Here is a 17,674-nt window from a genome sequence, read left to right as displayed (position 1 = left end):
GATGACTCAAATTTATGTGAAATCACCACTAACAATTCTTTAGCTGATGTTGATCTTTATTCTTACTGATTCGTTCCCAAGAATCTAGGAAGTCAATACATATTGGCATACTATATGAATCGATCCAAGCAAAGTTCTTTTTGTGATTGACATAAATTTTGTCAAATGTACAGATTTTCTATGTGCCACCCAAGACTTTCTGGTATGGCACTTAAAACCCCCATATATTGATGAACTTTGATTGACTGAATGTTGGTCAACATTATTATTAGTTTTCCCAACTCCCTGTCACTGTTAAAATGTTATAAACAAGTAAAAAGTAAAAGATAAAAATGCAGGATAAAGCTGCCAAGAATGATAAAACACAATGAAAACAAAGGAAACTCTAAAGGAGATTCAGTGACCCTTCCCAAAGAGTCAGATCCTCAAAGACCTTTGAAACCCCAATAGAACATGTTCAAACCTCAGGGTGAATGTGAACTCTGAACATAGGAGATCTCATAACCAATATTGTAAGAATACCTGCTGATAATGAGCCCATGAATTGAGGGAGTAATGGTTAAATGAAAGGGTTGTTTTTTTTAGGCAAGAGCAGATTAATTGGTGAGAAATGAAATAATGTTAGCAAGCTCATTTCTTCTTGGCAATGAATCATAAAGGAAAATATTAAACTTAAATATGTAGATTGGTCTTTTTTAAACCTTGAAGACTGTGACTGAAGTACATACCACCTGCTGAACCACAGAGCAATTTTAAATATATTGTATCTCCCAACGTTAACATTCCCCAAACCCTACAGGATCAAAAGGATCTGGTGCTCTTCCAGTGAGTTTTTGGATGAAAGCCATTGATTTCAAAATGAGTATATTTGTTGTATAGCCAGACAGATGATAAATAAAACATTGGTCTTACTGATATTTGCCTTGTCTTGATCCTATAGCCCTGGCTACTATCTCTTTATGGAAAAAACTTTAATACTCTACATTTAAAAAAATACACCCAATAGAAGAAAAGCTGTTGAAATGCACTAAGACACAGACACATATCTGCAGGTGTTGGATAATAGAAGTAGAATGCTTGTACAAATATAATTGTAATAATATAGAATGAAATATGGTAATAATATAGAAACAATAGCAATAGATAAAAATACAGAATAGAGGTAATAGGAAGCACACATTTACTTGTCTTACACATCAAAAGTCTAGCACTTTTTAAAATATTTCTTGAGTTTGGGTCAATCTAATTGAATATGGTTTTAAAAAGAATCTTTAACACATACACCAAGTATTAACTCAGCTGAAATGGATCTAGATACACTAGTTCCTCTACAGTGCTCTAGTTGAAGCCCCACCATTTTTGGATTGTCTCTCCTAAAAAGAAAAAAAAATGGAGATTGATTATATAAGCTGGCTGTAACGAAGCCTACCTACCTAACTGATCCAGCAATTCACAATAGGAGGTAGTATTGAAGTGCTATTTGTACATTTGTGGCATAACATATATCATAGAACAGTTTATTCATTTTTTCCAAATCAACAAGCCAACCTAAATCAAAGATGAATTTATAGGCACTATCACACCCATTTCTTTTAACACCATCCACGCAAAATCCAATCAAGATAAACCAAGAGGTTTTATTCATGAACTGCTACTGAAGAACTTACAATGGTCTGCAGCCAGATATTCACACTAGTTGCTTCCCAAAAGAAACAAGTTACCTTAGAAAACCCACTGGAACACATTTGACTGGTGCCAAAAGAGTATAGAAATGAATCATGACTTTTAAAACAATCCTGAATAACATCAAGATCAAAGTCTTTATTTTCACACATGAAATGGTCATAAGCTTTATTTTTCATTTTAAATTATTAATCATTTAATGGCTATACAAGTCCCCCACATATTCTACCAAGATTCTCATACTTATTCAAACAGCAAGAAACAAGAGATTATATATCAAGTATAATAACTGCAGAATTACAGTGTCAAATTTATTGACCAAAAGGATAATGTCCCTGAAAAAAATAAATTGAATAAAACCGAATTAATCCAGGTCAACCATCTTCAGGTGGTACAGGTGTGTTTTCACAGGTTCTTATTTAGCCATTCAATGTAGTTGTTAGCCATTCTGTGTCCTATATTTGGGGCAAGAGGGCCTGCAATAAATGTTAAAACACCATGAACAGCATTGTCAACATGTTCGTGTGCTACTTTAACTCCTGCTTCCCTAAGACGGGAAACATACATGATCCCATCATCCCTCAAGACATCATATTGACAAGTGAGGACATATGTAAGTGGTAAGCCCTGAAGCTTGATGTCCTCAACTAAAAGTGGTGCCAGCCTTGGATCCAGTAAACCTGGATATTTGTGTCCAGTTTTGGAATTTCTATGTGATGGGTCAGTATAAACGTGACCTTTTTTAAATCTTTCAGGTAGCCACTTACTCCAGTTTACAAATTTAAACAAATGATTGAGCTCTGCAGGAACATGTTGGTTGGTCTCTAAAGCTTTGGAAAAAGAGTCATCTGATGGAAAATATTCATGGAGGAATCTGATTACTAATTTTTTAGGCAGAATTGGTATGTTTTTATTATCCTGATAGGATGGCAATTCCAGATCAATAGTCTGAAGAGCAGGGTACAATAAAGTTTGAATCTTGAATTTAGTTCTGACATCAGGGTCGTCTAGAAGCTAGAAAAAATAGTATTTATTAGAAATATTTTTCCTGTGAAAGATGGACTATTTAATAAGTTTCATATTTCGCAATGTAAGCAAAACAACCATTAGAATTTCAAAGCTTATACATCTCTTATTCAAAATTATAGAGGAAACCCCTAACTGATATGTTTTTCACAGTATTTGTTAATCTGGCACTTTTCTACAGCAATGACTTTTGAAGAAAACTACAAATAAAATACCGGAAGATATGTTACTTTGATGAGCTTGCTTTATTCTTGAAATGGGGCTAAAGTTACATCTTTCACAATGAAATAACCATTGACAAGGTGCTATCTAGTGGATTTCCTCCTGAATCAATTGTCTTCTTGGGCTTCATTGCAACCATGGTAGGTGGCCTGTATGCCACTTCTTGCTCTGGGCAAATCAGCAACTAAAATCTTTCTGTTAAAATGGTAGAAAGCTAGTTTTACCCATCTAATGCGAAAAAGCCCAGCAGTTACCCTGATTGCTAACTGCTACAGCTAGTTCTTATTTTTACCCCAAGGTATTAGGTTACATGATAATTTCAGACACTCAGGGTTCAATTAACATGCATAATTCTATGATCCTCTATTTTGGACTCCTTAGAAGTTCCTGAATCTTTCAGGATAATTAAAAATTATGACTTTCTACTCTTAGGTATATAGTGTGAAAAGCCCCAGGGCAATTAAACTAGTATTAGGATAGCTTGCGATAACAGAGATTTCTAACACGTATAATTCCATTTTGGATTTATTACTTTCAAATGGGTAATTCTTACCTGCTGGGTTACAGCTGCAGCTAAGTTACCTCCTGCGCTGTCTCCTGCAATGCCGATGCGGCTTGGGTCTACATTATATTTCTCCAGAATGCTGCTTTGTAGAAAGTATTTTGATGCTGAGTACACGTCTTCAAATGCAACTGGGAACCGATATTTTGGAGCTAGTCTGTAACTTTTGGGAATTAATTAAAAAGACAATGACAGAAATGTATATATTCCCTGTGTTGCTAAAACAAAATTAATATATCACTAGATTTACACTACTGATACCAGATTTTAAAAGGTGATTTTCCTTGATGTGGAATTTGTTTGATTTTTTTTAATGGAATTTCTGACTTATTTGGGTGCTAAATGATCAATAAAATTTCTTTTCCTTTTACCAAATAATTCTAATCTGGTCTCTTTTGTTAGTAGAATAATTAAGCTTCATAGGAAGTTATGCTTTATGGAAGCTATGAATTGTATGGAATAATATGAGACATAATATTGTAAAATGTAGATTTTAGTCTGTTGAAATGATTTGTGCATTTCATTTTATGTATTTAAATATTATTATACCATCTTCCAATCATATTCTATTTGTTTACACTTTGCAAAAAGTATAAGATACAGTAAATGTAAAACTATATTAGCTATCCATTATAAATAGAAAATAATACTTATAGCACAGCATATAGAAGTAAGTATAATTTAGCAACCAATAACAATATATATTGGCCTTCAATGTACCAGTTTGTGCTATTACCAACCATTAATTAATTTTTTGTTATGAGAAAAAGATTAGGAAAAGATTAATGAACGAAAATGTCTCCTTCAAACACCATTCTTACTCGACTGACACCACAACAGCATTTAGTCTTTCTGATGTCCATCTTGATAAGAGGTCATAGGATTTCATGGCTGTGAAAAATAAGTGGCAAAGCATTTTCTATTATTCTTGCAATACAAATACACAGTACAAGTGTCAAAAATACTATGGAACAAGGCTTTAGAATACCACAAGAGTGAGACTAGAATCTTACCATAGAAAGCTAAGAAATATCAAGCTCATTTTATGAATGGCAGAATTGTTTCTGCCTCGTGTTCATGTGAGGTTTGAACAGTGGTGGGTTTCAAAAATTGTTCGAACCTACTCTGTGGGTGTGGCCTCCTTTGTGGGAGTGGCTTGCCACCCATGTGACCGGATATGAAGATGCCGACGACACTTGTCAGAACCACCTTAAATTACCTCACACACAGCACTGGCATGCATAAGAATATGATGTAAACTTGTTTTTTAAAAGGCATCTTTGGTTTGCATTAAAACAACTTCAACACACGCAATGTTCTGATTGCACCACAAACGCAGTAGTCATCCTTACCTTTCACAGAGGCACTGAGTTTTATAAATATGAGCATGATAGTGTAGAATAATCATATCCAAGGACCAGTGGTGGGTTTCAAAAAAATTTGGAACTTCTTCTGTAGGTGTGGCCTGCTTTCCGGGTCCACTGGTGGAGCCTCTTCTAACCGGTTCGGTAGATTTGACGAACCGGTTATACCGAATAGGTGCGAACTGGTAGGAACCCACCTCTGGGTTTGAAGCCCTAAACCTACAAATTCTAATGAGCTGTTTTCAGTTTCTTTTGGGAGGGACTTTCTGGGAACTTTCCATGAATCTCTACTCGAATGTTTCCCAATCTTGGCAACTTCATGATTTGTGGATTTCAGTGCCCAAAATTTTACTAGCTAAGGAATTCTGGGAGTGGAAATTAATTTTGGGAGCATCATAAAATTATTGAGGCAGGAATAAATGGTTCTAATCTCTACCATTCAGGGATTCCTTAGAATGATTCTGCTCTTGCTGAGGCTGCCAAGAAAATCTACCAAAACAGAGAAGCAAGTAGTCAACAGGAAGTGAATTTTTTTAAAAAAATGGGTTTTAAACGTTCCCATCTTTAGGTTGATGTAAGAATACTTTTTCATCGATTAAGCAGTTTTAGTGTACCTGGGGTATGTCTTCCTTCATCTATGTGAAGCTCAATGCTCTATCAGATGTGAAAGAAGTGGGATTTTTTTTTCTAATCGGAAACCACCAAGGTAGCCTCTTTTATGTCTGAGAATCCCTACATCCCATAAATATCTCTAGGAAATGAAAATAATGGGATGGCAGCTTAGTACTTCATTTTCCCCTACTGCTCAGATTACATTGTAAATTGAAATTGGCAAACAGATAAATTGGCAAGAGCTAGAGAATTTGGGGGGCACAACCTCATCAATTTACCTTTTGACAATTACAAATTTGTACCCTCAATGTGATTCATATTGTGAGAATCATCAGGATGGTTTTAAAATATTAATTAAATAACCACCAAGAAGGTTGGCTATCTATGTTTTCCCTCAATGAAAGCCCTGGGATGTCAGAATAAATAGATTCATTTTTTATTTGAGACCCAAAGTAGTGGAATAAAATACTTATCCTTACTTGCTGATCCTATACACCATCCACCTCCATGCATGAAAATCACTGCTCTTTTCAAGACATCTGACTGCTTTGTAGGAATGTAAAGACGTACTGGAACATGGCTAAATTCTGTGTCTGTTACAATGACTTTTTCATCAGATGTAGGAGGTGTATATGTAGCAATTGTGTACAAATTTAGAACATCCATAAAGTGTCCTACTCCCAACTTCTCCACAATTGTGGCCTGCAAAACAAAAGAAATCTTAACATCCTTGTGCTAATCAAAAACTTCATAGTACTCTAAACTCCGTTTCTTTTCTGTAAACAAGTGTTTCTCAATCTAGCCAGCAATTGCTAGGGGCCAGACAGGTGCTCCATCAGAAGGGGCTCATGGAAGAGCAAGAAAGCACCTGACTGGAATACACAAGGACCAGAATAACAATTTGGTTAATGAGCTAATCTAGCACTCACACAGTATATACACTGAAAAAGGCTGATATGCACCAGACACAGATTTGTGGAGAAAAATATTATGAAAATATCATGCAAAAAAAAGAATTATTTTTGCTTCAAAGAAAGGCCAGCATCTGTTGCCCTGGATAGGACCCATGAGATTTCAGAATTCCTCTGAAAGGAATTCATGGTTATGGAGTCCATCATTTCAGGGACATGCAGATACTAGAAATACCAAGCAAGAAATTCTGTAATGTGAGAGAAAACAGGGAGGTAATAAAGTAATAAAGACATAAATAATAATGGATAATATGAAATATGAAATCTGGACCTCAATAGTCAGAACAGAGAAAGATTCAAAGTTAAAAGCTAACTATACAAATTATAATTATATCAAAATTTTATAGGATAGAGAAGGAATTAAAAATATAACTGTTCTGTGATTCATGATCACAGGAGGTAGATAGAAAATTAATAATTTATTCTAGTACTAGCTGTACCCGGCCACGCGTTGCTGTGGCCCAGTCTGGACATAATGGGGTAGCAGGTGGGTGCTGCTGTTGGTCAGGACTTGTGGCTGCTGGGCAGGGCGAGGCTGGTTTGGGGAGACAGTGCTGGCGCTGTCAGCCTCGTGGAAGTTGTTGAGCATCTCCTTGGAGGAGCTGCGCTCGGGCTCCCTAGGTCGGTGGCCTGGGACAGTGAGACGTCCAGGATCTTGGAGGAGGAGAAGTCCTTGGTGTGCCACCTCACAGAGCACCCAGGGGCCACCCCAGCCCTGCTGTACCTCAGGCTGACACCTCTGCCGCAGCCCCGTCGGAATCACCTTGGTGAGGCTGTAGCTGGCTTGTTGTGAGGGGGGGGTGGAGGGTGCGCGCAGCTGGCTGGGCTGAGGAAACGCTCCACCTCCGCCTCCTCTTGAGCTCCGCTGGGCTGGCCGGGGGTAGGCCGGCTTAAGGGCGGGGAAGTGTCTGATGGTGCAGGTGGTGCCCCGCCGCAGACAGCAAAGGCCCGGCGAGAGGGGAGGGGAGAGAGGGAGGGGGAGGCCAAAGGGCTTTGGCTCCCCTTGGCAGAAATGGCTGAAGCTCATCAGGGGTGGGGTGGAAAGGGGAAAGCATGTGGCCGCAGCCCAGCCACACATATAAAGGGACCGTCGGGACGAAGCTGGAAAGAGGCCAAACTGTTCTGAATATACTATACTCACTAAATGAACGCTATGGTGAATGACACAGCTCAATTCTAACACAATGTCACACAAAATAATTAAATCAAAATGAAAATAAATCGAAATTTATGAAAATTCAATATAACAATGCAATCAGAAACATTGAAATGGTATCATGTAATATTTAGTATAGCGTGTGTTGCTTTTACGTCCACCAGATGGCGCTAGTTTTCAAAAAAGCATGTTTTTATAAAAAAATCATGTTTTTACCTGTCACAGGTGTGACATCTATATAATATACGTATATGAAAACATTCGCGTATTTGAATGCAATGTTGTTTCAAAATGTCAAAGCAATTGGTGAAGAATTTTTGGAGATTAGCAATTTTGAACAAACAACCATTACATTTTTATTTATATAGATAAGGGGTGGAGTGCTGAGCTAGGAGGTAAGCAACCAGCCTTGCTGGCCAGTCACCCCAATCCACCCTGCCCAATGCCTCTTTGGCTGAGCATGTATGATTTCTAGTGTTCAGTAGCTGGATTGTACGGAGTTGGTGGGGCGTGCATAGCCATTCTGGTTCTCTCTGGGTGTTCCGCGATGGTTTGCTCGATGCCTCACGGGATGCTCTGGGCTGGATGTACTTGCAAGACTTCATTTGGTCTCTTTGTTTGCCTAATTGCCTTCCAATCCAACCTTCATCACCAGTGTTCGATCGGGTAAAGGAGGCACACAAAGGCTTGGTAACAACAGTTCCTTATTGCAAGTCAAGTAAACATCCGGCTGAGGAATGGTCAGGTAGAATCCCCTTTTAAAGGGATCTGTAAGACCTCTTCACCAATGAGATTCAACCCTCTGTCAGTCTGTCAGCGGGGAGGGGGAGATATCTAATAAGAAGGTAAGCTAAATTTCACCAACTGGTATACCCATACCAGTGCAAGCCAGCTGAAACCCACCCCTGCACCTTACCTAATAAAATATCTGGGAAATAGTGATCTTTTTCAAGTGCAGCTAATATTATCAGGTCAATATGAAGTAGTTTCTCTGAATGTGGACACATTCTACCATCCTGTATGTAAAGTTAGGCAAATTGTCCACTGTTAATACAACACCAATCCAATATATTATCCTGTCTGCCTTTATTTTTATTTTTTACTATTATTGTTGTTGTTTTTAATGCTAATCTGTGACCATAATAAAAATCAATTGAATACTTAGGAATGCTGACAAGCACACACAGAATCTTTGGACCTCCAAGAGTTATTACATTTTTATTTCCCTTGAAAGGTGGGTAACATGGGTGTCCCTCCTTGTATTATCCTCACAACAACCCTCTGAATTAAGAGTGAGTGATTGGTTATGATGTGATCTCCATGGACAAGTGGGATTTTGAATATTGTCTAAATCTATCACCTTAACTTTAGCTGACTTTTGGATCAAGCATTTCACTTGATCTCAATAGTAAATTTAGTGCCAGAGGCATTTTGTTAAATATTCACAAATTTTCAGTTGATACAACCTATTTTGGTATTGGTATTTGGCATTTATTCGATTTGTAAGCCGCCCTATTCCCCGAAGGGACTCAGGGCGGCTGAACAAAAACCAGGGGAAGGGGAAAAACAAATACAGAAAGTAAGACAAACATAACAGTGATACAACAGTTTAAAAAAGCACAGCAAGCACAGCAAATTCGAGTAGCGGGGGGAACTCAACCCCAGGATTGCTGGGACAGCCAGGCCTTAACGGCTGTCCGGAAGGCCTGAAGGGTGGCGAGGATTCGAATCTCCATGGGGAGCTCATTCCAAAGGGCCGGAGCAGCCATAGAGAAGGCCCTCCTCCGGGTGGTCGACAGCCGGCCGGCAGATGGAATTTGGAGGAGGCCTAATCTGTGGGATCTAATGGGTCTATGGGAGGTAATTGGCAGGAGGCGGTCTCTCAAGTTCCCAGGTCCAATACCATGTAGGGCTTTATAAGTAATAACTAGCACCTTGAAGCGTATCCGGAGACCAATAGGCAACCAGTGCAGCTTGCGGAGGATAGATGTGACGTGGGTGTACCGTGGTGCACCCACAATCGCTCACGCAGCTGCATTCTGGACCAGCTGAAGTCTCTGAACACTCTTCAAGGGCTGCCCCATGTAGAGCGCATTGCAGTAGTCCAGTCTTGAGGTCACAAGGGCATGAGTGATTGTTGTAAGATCCTCCCGGTTCAGGTAGGGACGCAATTGGTGCACCAGGCGAACCTGGGCAAATGCCCCCCTGGTCACAGCCGACAAATAGTGATCTAAGGTCAGCTGTGGGTCCAGGAGGACTCCCAAATTTAACCCTGTCTGAGGGGCGTATAATTTCACCCCCCAGCCTGAGAGATGGAATACCTTGCCAATTTGTGAGAGGAAAAAACACAAGCCTCTCGGTCTTGTCAGGATTGAGAGCCAGCTTGTTAACCCCCATCCAGACCCTGACGTCTTCCAGGCACTGACACATCACGTCAACTGCTTCACTGAGCTGGCACGGGGCGGACAGATACAATTGAGTATCGTCCGCATACTGGTGGTATTTTATCCCGTGCTGTCGGATGATCTCTCCCAGTGGCTTCATGTAAATGTTGAACAGGAGGGGGGACAGGACCGACCCCTGTGGCACCCCATAGTTAAGGGGCCTAGGGGTTGACCACTGTCCTCCAACCAACACCGACTGTGACCTGCCCGAGAGGTAGGAGGTGAACCACCGAAAAACGGTTCCTCCCACCCCCACCTCTCACAACCGCCGCAGAAGGATACCATGGTCGATGGTATTGAAGGCCACTGAGAGGTCCGGGAGCACCAGAACAGAGGCCTGGCCCCCATCTCTGGCTCTCCAAAGATCATCGGTCAGTGCGACCAAAGCAGTTTCCATGCTGTAGCCAGGCCTAAAACCAGATTGGAAGGCGTCTAGATAATTGGCTTCTTCCAAGGACCGCCGGAGCTGAGAGGCCACCATTTTCTCAACAACCTTCCCAACAAAGGGGAGGTTGGAGACTGGACGGTAGTTATTTAAAACGGCTGGATCTAAGGACGGTCTCTTCAGTAGGGGTCTTACCACCACCTCCTTTAATGGGGGGGGGAAGGACCCCTCCCGGAGAGACACGGTCACTATCGCCTGGATCTAGCCCCGTGTCACCTCCCTGCTGTTCGCGACCAGCCAGGAGGGACACGGGTCCAGTACACATGTGGAGGCACTCACTGCTCCGATGGCCTTGTCCACTTCCTCAGGAGTAACAGACTGGAAATCAATCCAACGATGTCACTCAAGACCCTCCACCGGTACCTCGGCTGGCTCTGCGCAATTGGAGTCCAGGTTTGCCCAAAGCTGAGCCACTTTATCCATGAGAAATTGGACAAACTCGTCAGCCTTACCTTGTAAAGGAGTGCCCGAATCCCTCCCTTTAAGGATGGAACAGGCTATCCTAAATAAGGCGGCTGGGTGTGACTCAGTGGAAGCTATCAGAGCGGCAATATGAGTTCTTTTTTACATCCGAATTGCCTGGACTCTGATGCAGGATTTTAATAATGCTCGGTCTGACTCGGACTTACTGGATCTCCAGCAGCACTCTAGGCATCTCTTTTGGCACTTCATCTCCTGGAGTTCCTCAGTAAAACAAGGAGCCCTCCTGGATCCACTGCCTCGGATCGGCCATAAAGAAGGAATCCGGTTAAGGGCCCCTGCCGCTGCCGAGTTCCAAGCAGCAACCAGCGTCCCAACCAAATCGCGGGCGAGAGTATCAGGTATAACACCAAGCGCCGTCTGAAAGCCCAGAGGGTCCATAAGGAGCCTGGGGTGGAACCACCTAATCGGTTCCTCCTCCCTACAGTGGGGGATCGGCCTCCAAAAGTCAAGCCTCAGTAGGCAGTGGTCCGACCACGATAGGGGCAAGATCTCAATACCCCTCAGACCAAGATCGCAATTCCACTGCTCCGAGAGGAATACGAGGTCAAGTGTGTGATCCGCCGAGTGAGTCGGATCCCAAATTACTTGGGTCAAGCCCATGGCTGTCATGGAAGCCATGAACTCCTGCACCCCATCAGAGTGCTAGCCGAGTGAAGGCAAGTTGAAATCCCCCAGCACCATAAGCCTGAGGAACTCAACTGCCAGCTCGGCTACTGGCTCGAGGAGTGAGGGGAGAGCTGCTGCAATGCTGTTGGGAGGCAGGTACGTTAGCAGCAAGCCCACTTGACCCCAGGGTCCAACCTCACCAGCAAGAACTCACACCTGACAAGCTCCGAAGCAGGGATCCTACGAGGAACTAAAAACTCTTGGATAACCACGGCCACTCCCCCAACACTTTTCTGGGGTCACGGCTGGTGAAGTACCTGAAAACCCTCTGGGCACATCTCGGTGAGGGGAACTCCTCCCTCCGGGCCCAGACAGGTTTCAGTAATACATGCCAGGTCTGCCCCCTCGTCTAAAATTAAGTCCCGGACGAGGGGAGGCTTGTGAACCACAGACCTGGCATTTAGCAACAGACCAGGGCCCAGACTACTTGCGCTATCTGGCCTTGGAGTGGGACTAATAGGGCCGGAAGGAGGGATCTCTGTAACATAGCAAACCCTCCTTCCCTGGTAATGGCTTGCCCTAAAGTCCCCACCATATCTGCCCCTCCCAGTTAAGACCGAAATGCTCCGGCCCACTCCCGTGTCCATAGGCCCTCCCCCTCCCCCAGGGCTATCGACATCCCTGGCAAGCCCTTCAAACCATACATTCTAAGGCTGGGGATTAAATCAGGCCCCCCTAACACTTCTGCAGAGCACTCAGTGTAGGAGGTACCCGGTTATAGTCCCAGCCTTCTCAAACCTACTCCCTCATCCAACAAACACTCCCCCATGACAATTTTAAAAACACAAATACAGCTATATGATAAAAGTGGGTACATACATACATCACAGTCACACCTCACGCACTCACCATACGTTAAAATGCATGGAGCACTGCGATAGTGCAATATCAAACAATGATGTAAAAGTGGAGAGAGAACTGCTCTGCTCTTCTCTCTCCTCTTTGTCCCGGAGAGACGTCCACGGTTACCAGACCAAAAGTCGATAGTGTACAGGGTAGCCGTACGTGGGAAAGGGTAAGGCATGAAAGTCTGATTTTCACAAGTAGCAACCGGTCAGTCTCCCCCCCCTTAGAGTCCAAAAGAAGGTCAGCGCACCGCATGCACAAAAGTTTCTTTCCTGATATTAAGTCTGGGGGGCCAAAGTCTGAAACTGGCCTGAGCCGCTCTAGGTGGGAGGGGGGAGAGCGCTGATCTTTCTGAAACCAAGTCCTTGCCCTTGCAGCCGCCATCCTCTATCGCTCCTAATCTCAACCCACCCCCAACCCTACTCCTAAACCTAATCACTAATCTAAAGTAATCTAATATTAACCGAACACTAACCTACACCCTAACCCCACCCAATCTTAGCCCAACATCAGCCTAGTCTAATACTAATCCTACATTAACCCAGCCCTAGCCCAGCCCTAACTCCATCTCAAGTCAGGGAGGACAAAAAACTGGATAGTTTTCAGGCACTCCCTTAGCTCTGGAGATGCTGGAGCCCACCCAACCTGTCAAAACATTTTGTCACCGTTTCAGTGGGCATGGCTTGGTGAGGGGGTCATGTGACTGAGTGTGCATGAGTGACATCATGTTGGCCATGCCAACTCAGTCACATGCCCCCATCTAGCCACACCCACGAAATAGTAGTAAAAATTGAAAGCCACCTCTGCTCATAACCACTATTGTAAGAATACCTGCTGATAATGATCCCATGAATTGTGGGAGTAATGATTAAACGAGAGGGGATTTTTTTTAGGCAAGAGCAGATTAATTGGTGAGAAATGAAATAATGTTAGGCAATGAATCATAAAGGAAAATATTAAAATTTAATATGCAGATTGGTCTTTTTTAAACCTTGAAGGCTGTGACTGAAGTACATACCACCTGCTGAACCACAGAGCAATTTAAATATATTGTACTCCCAATCTTAACATTCTCCAAACCCACACAGGATCAAAAGGATCTGGTGCTCTTCCAGTGAGTTTTTGGATGAAAGCCATAAATTTCAAAATGAGTACATTTGCTGTATAGCCAGTCAAATGATAAATAAAACATTAGTCTTACTGATATTTGCCTGTCTTGATCCTATAGCCCTGGCTATTATCACTTTATGGAAAAAAAATACACCCAATAGAATAAAAGCTGTTGAAATTCACTAAGACACAAACACATATCTGCAGTTGTTGGAAGTATTTATAATGAGAAATGCTTCCTTCCTACTCCAAAAATTCTAAAAACTTATTGTCCCTAAATTAATAAAAAATAATCTCTCAACCACCAAGAGGCAGCATAATATCAGAAATAACCTCTTGTAAAGGAATTTTTTCCAAGTATTAATATTTCATTAACTAGTCTGTCAACAACCTTGATAGTTTTAGATAGCTGGATAAATCCATTAACATATATTTGGAAGCTACTCTTGAATAGTAGTGGCTATTCAGAATGTAATATGTTGTAATAGGCAATTTTTATGAGTATCAGGAAGCAATCAAACACACACAGCTACTTCTAGATGCAATGAATAAAGGAGAATTGGTGTAAAGGTTCTGATTTTACTTTGTTGTTTTCTACCAAAGCAAGTTTTTCCCTTACTTTGGAAGCAAGGAAAATCTTGCTTTGGAAGAAAATCGGGCAATAAAATCTCAATTTTATTCAAATTCAGTCTCAATTTTGCTCAGTCTTAATTTTTGGATGGTATGCATATTGTTGCTTTATTGAACTTCTCTTCTTTTCAGTGTAGTGTCCATTTTATTTTATGTTATCATATGTTAGTTCTTATGAAATCTACAATTATAGACAATCCTCATTTAATGACCACTTCTTCAGCAACTATTTGGAATTACAGCAGTGCTGAATGAGTGGTACTTATGACTGGTCCCAAGGTGACAATTGCCATTTGCAACTTTTCTGCTATCCTCCTACAAGCAAAACCAGTAAGTTGCTTGCACTCTGCCATGCTCAGTAGCAGGTATCCCCAGCTATGGGGGATTCTCATAGCTGTTCTCCCTATGTCTTGGCACTTGACCTCTGACAGCACATCAGAACGCCTAGATCTCTAGATTGACTAGTAGACATTCCCATGTTTCTCAGCAAAAAAGAAAAGGGTTTCTACCTTCTTTTGATCTTGCTCCTAAGAATATACAAGCTCACTGATTCCCTTAGTGGAATGTTTATTTGTTTTTTATTTCGTCTTTAATATTTTATAAGTAACTTCAACTTTCCATCTTTCATTCCTACAGTGGGATTAGAACTCAAAGTCTCTTTTCAAGACATCTGACTGCTTTGTAGGAATGTAAAGACGTACTGGAACATGACTAAATTCTGTGTCTGTTACAATGACTTATTCATCAGATGTAGGTGGTGTGTATGTAGCAATTGAGCACTTGAGAGACCGCCTACTGCCAATTACCTCCACTAGACCAATAAGATCCCACAGACTAGGCCTCCTCCGATTTCCATCAGCCAGCCAGTGTCGACTGGCGACTACCCGGAGGAGGGCCTTCTCTGTGGCTGCTCCGACCCTCTGGAATGAACTCCCCGTGGAGATTCATACCCTCACCACCCTCCAGGCCTTCCGCATAGCCCTTAAAACCTAGCTGTTCCGACAGGCCTGGGGCTAAAGACTTGCAGCCCCACTTCGAATGGTATGATTGTTGTGCTTTTTAATTGTGTATGGTTTTTATGCTTTGTAACTTGTCTGTTTTTCCCCTCCCTTGAGTTGTGAGCCGCCCTGAGTCCCTTTCAGGGAAAAGGGCAGCATACAAATAAAGCAAAATGATAAATGATAATTGTGTACAGATTTATAACCTCCATAAAGTGTCCAACACCCAACGTCTCCACAATTGTGACCTACAAAACAAAAGAAATGTTAACATCCTTGTGCTAAGCAAAGGCTTCATAGTTCCAGGGGTGGGTTTCTACCGGTATGGACTGGTATTGTCATACTGGATGGTGAAATTTAGTGTGCCTTCCCATACCCGTTGATCAGGAGGCCCCACTCTCCCTCCTCATTTGCTCTTTCACTGCCCCGCCCATCCTTACCATGCTGCCAAAATGTTCTCAGAAGAGGAACCAGAAGAAGAAAGAACTGGTGAGTGCTGGGGGTGGTGGTGGGAGGATGTTTGGGAAGAGGGAAGAGGCAGAGGGGCTGCTAGAAGAGTGTGTGCATGTGCAAAGGCTTTGGATTTTAAAAAACATCTGAGTGAATCCAGGAAGAGGGAAGAGGCAGAGGGGCTGGAAGATACTATAGCAACACACACTTCCAGCCCCTCTGCCTCTTCCCTCTTCCTGGATTTACTCAGACATCTTTAAAATTCACAGCCTGTGCACACGCACACACTGTTCCATTCTTTTAAAAACACCTGAGTGAATCCAGGAACAGGGAAGAGGCAGTGTGTGTTTGTAAGGTCAGTTGAAGACCGGCAAGGACAGCTAAATTTCCTTGGTAAGTAGCCGTTTTATTATTTTGTGTACTTATTTTATTCTTATTTAAGTAGTAAGTGCACAAAATAATACATTTCCGTTTTTATATCTTCTTTTTGTAGGCCACTCTTTGTCTCAAAGAATTCAGTGACATTGATTGGCCACTCCCACCCAGTCGCATGATCACCAAGCCACTTCCACCCGTCACATGACCACCAAGCCAATTCCACAAAACCAACCACAATTACAGAATAGGTTCTAAAAAAAATCTGAAACCCACCACTGGTGGACATGAACAGCTAAAATGCATAAACAATGTATATTAAACAATGAATATTTACTCTAAGATTTCCTTATTTGTGATGACTTGTGGAGGCCAATCCAATGCAAATAAGGGTTTCCCTTTCTGTATGCAGGCACAAAATAAAATAAAAAGACAAAATACATTATCTACATTATCAGTTAAGCATTGCAATCTGGAAATAATGAGGCGGTGAGGACAAGAATTTAGTCAGTTCAGTGAACCGATACATAAGATAAGAAGTGAAAGAAGTTTCTTTCTCCCCACCCCATTCCAGCATTTTCCCCCAAGTTCAGAGTCTTTTTTTTTCTGGATCAACCAAAAATTGATCCATTTAGTTACAGCAGGAATTGATCACACAGCTGGTTTCCATGCCTAAAGCTGGTCAAAAATTCCCTCTCACGGTTTCTAGCTTAGTCCCTTAAGCAATAAACCAAACTGGCTCTCTTATGTTTCTGAAAAATACATTATATCCAATAAAAAAGCATCTTGCTGAGAGTATAATGTTTGGGAAGAAAATATTTTGTAAAAGGATAGGTTTCTAAAATTTAGGAATGAAATTGCTCCTGATTTCATTGTACTTTTAATATGAATTTATATCCAGAAAAAGTGTAAAAAATACATTAATTCCATCTCCCCCCCCCCACAGTATTAAGTATCTTCTTTCAATATGACAAATCTTCATTTTACAGATATTTAGTTTTCTTCATTCTTGGTTGTTGTGTTCTCCGACATTATCTTATTTCCCTAAAAGCACAAATTTCAAGTACAACATTCTCAGGCATAAGCACAGGAAATAAATGTTTCAACTTACCGCATGAATTAGGCTTCTCCATATAGCATCTAAAAGCATCAGTTTCCAGGGTTCCTCCACATTGTCTGGTAAAGGCTGGTAGATGTAGTAGGCTATCAAAGTTGAAGCTACCAGAAGGCAGAAGAATTTTCCTCCCATCTTTAACTCTGTCTACTCAATTCAACTCTAGCTTTTACTGACTAATCTCAGGAGGAATGCAATACTGACAAGGTTAGCTTTCTTCACTTTGGCCTGGAAATTTCTTTCAAATTGCAGCACTGAAATTATATGTGGCAAAGTTGCTGGAGAGAAAGCAGAATTGCTGGATTTACAGAAGATAAATCAATAGAAAAATCATGTGATTCAGATTAAAAAAATAAAGATGCCATCACACTGAGCAGTTTTCTTGTTTACAGAAATTTGTTATTGCCTTTTTCTGAACTGTTCTCTTGCCTTTAATAAATAATATTTAATTAAAACATATTAATTATTAAAATACATTAATTATTCAAATGCATTTAATAACATGTTTTACGTATCC

The 17,674-nt window shown here is 41.4% G+C and overlaps 1 protein-coding gene across 1 annotated transcript; it reads right to left on the bottom strand.

Moving 5' to 3' along the window:
* Window positions 1–2,088: 2,088 nt before the first annotated feature.
* Window positions 2,089–17,292, bottom strand: LOC116513885 (arylacetamide deacetylase-like). Its single transcript, XM_032225173.1, has 5 exons — window positions 17,155–17,292; window positions 5,949–6,171; window positions 4,315–4,384; window positions 3,485–3,656; window positions 2,089–2,697 (listed from the first exon to the last, which is right to left on the bottom strand). The coding sequence occupies exons 1-5, from the start codon at window positions 17,290–17,292 to the stop codon at window positions 2,089–2,091; spliced, it is 1,212 nt and encodes a 403-aa protein (XP_032081064.1).
* Window positions 17,293–17,674: the final 382 nt, after the last annotated feature.

This window comes from Thamnophis elegans, chromosome 10, assembly GCF_009769535.1.
Source record: "Thamnophis elegans isolate rThaEle1 chromosome 10, rThaEle1.pri, whole genome shotgun sequence".
NCBI classification, from domain to species: Eukaryota; Metazoa; Chordata; class Lepidosauria; order Squamata; family Colubridae; genus Thamnophis; species Thamnophis elegans.
This window is presented reverse-complemented; position numbering and strand designations above follow the sequence as displayed.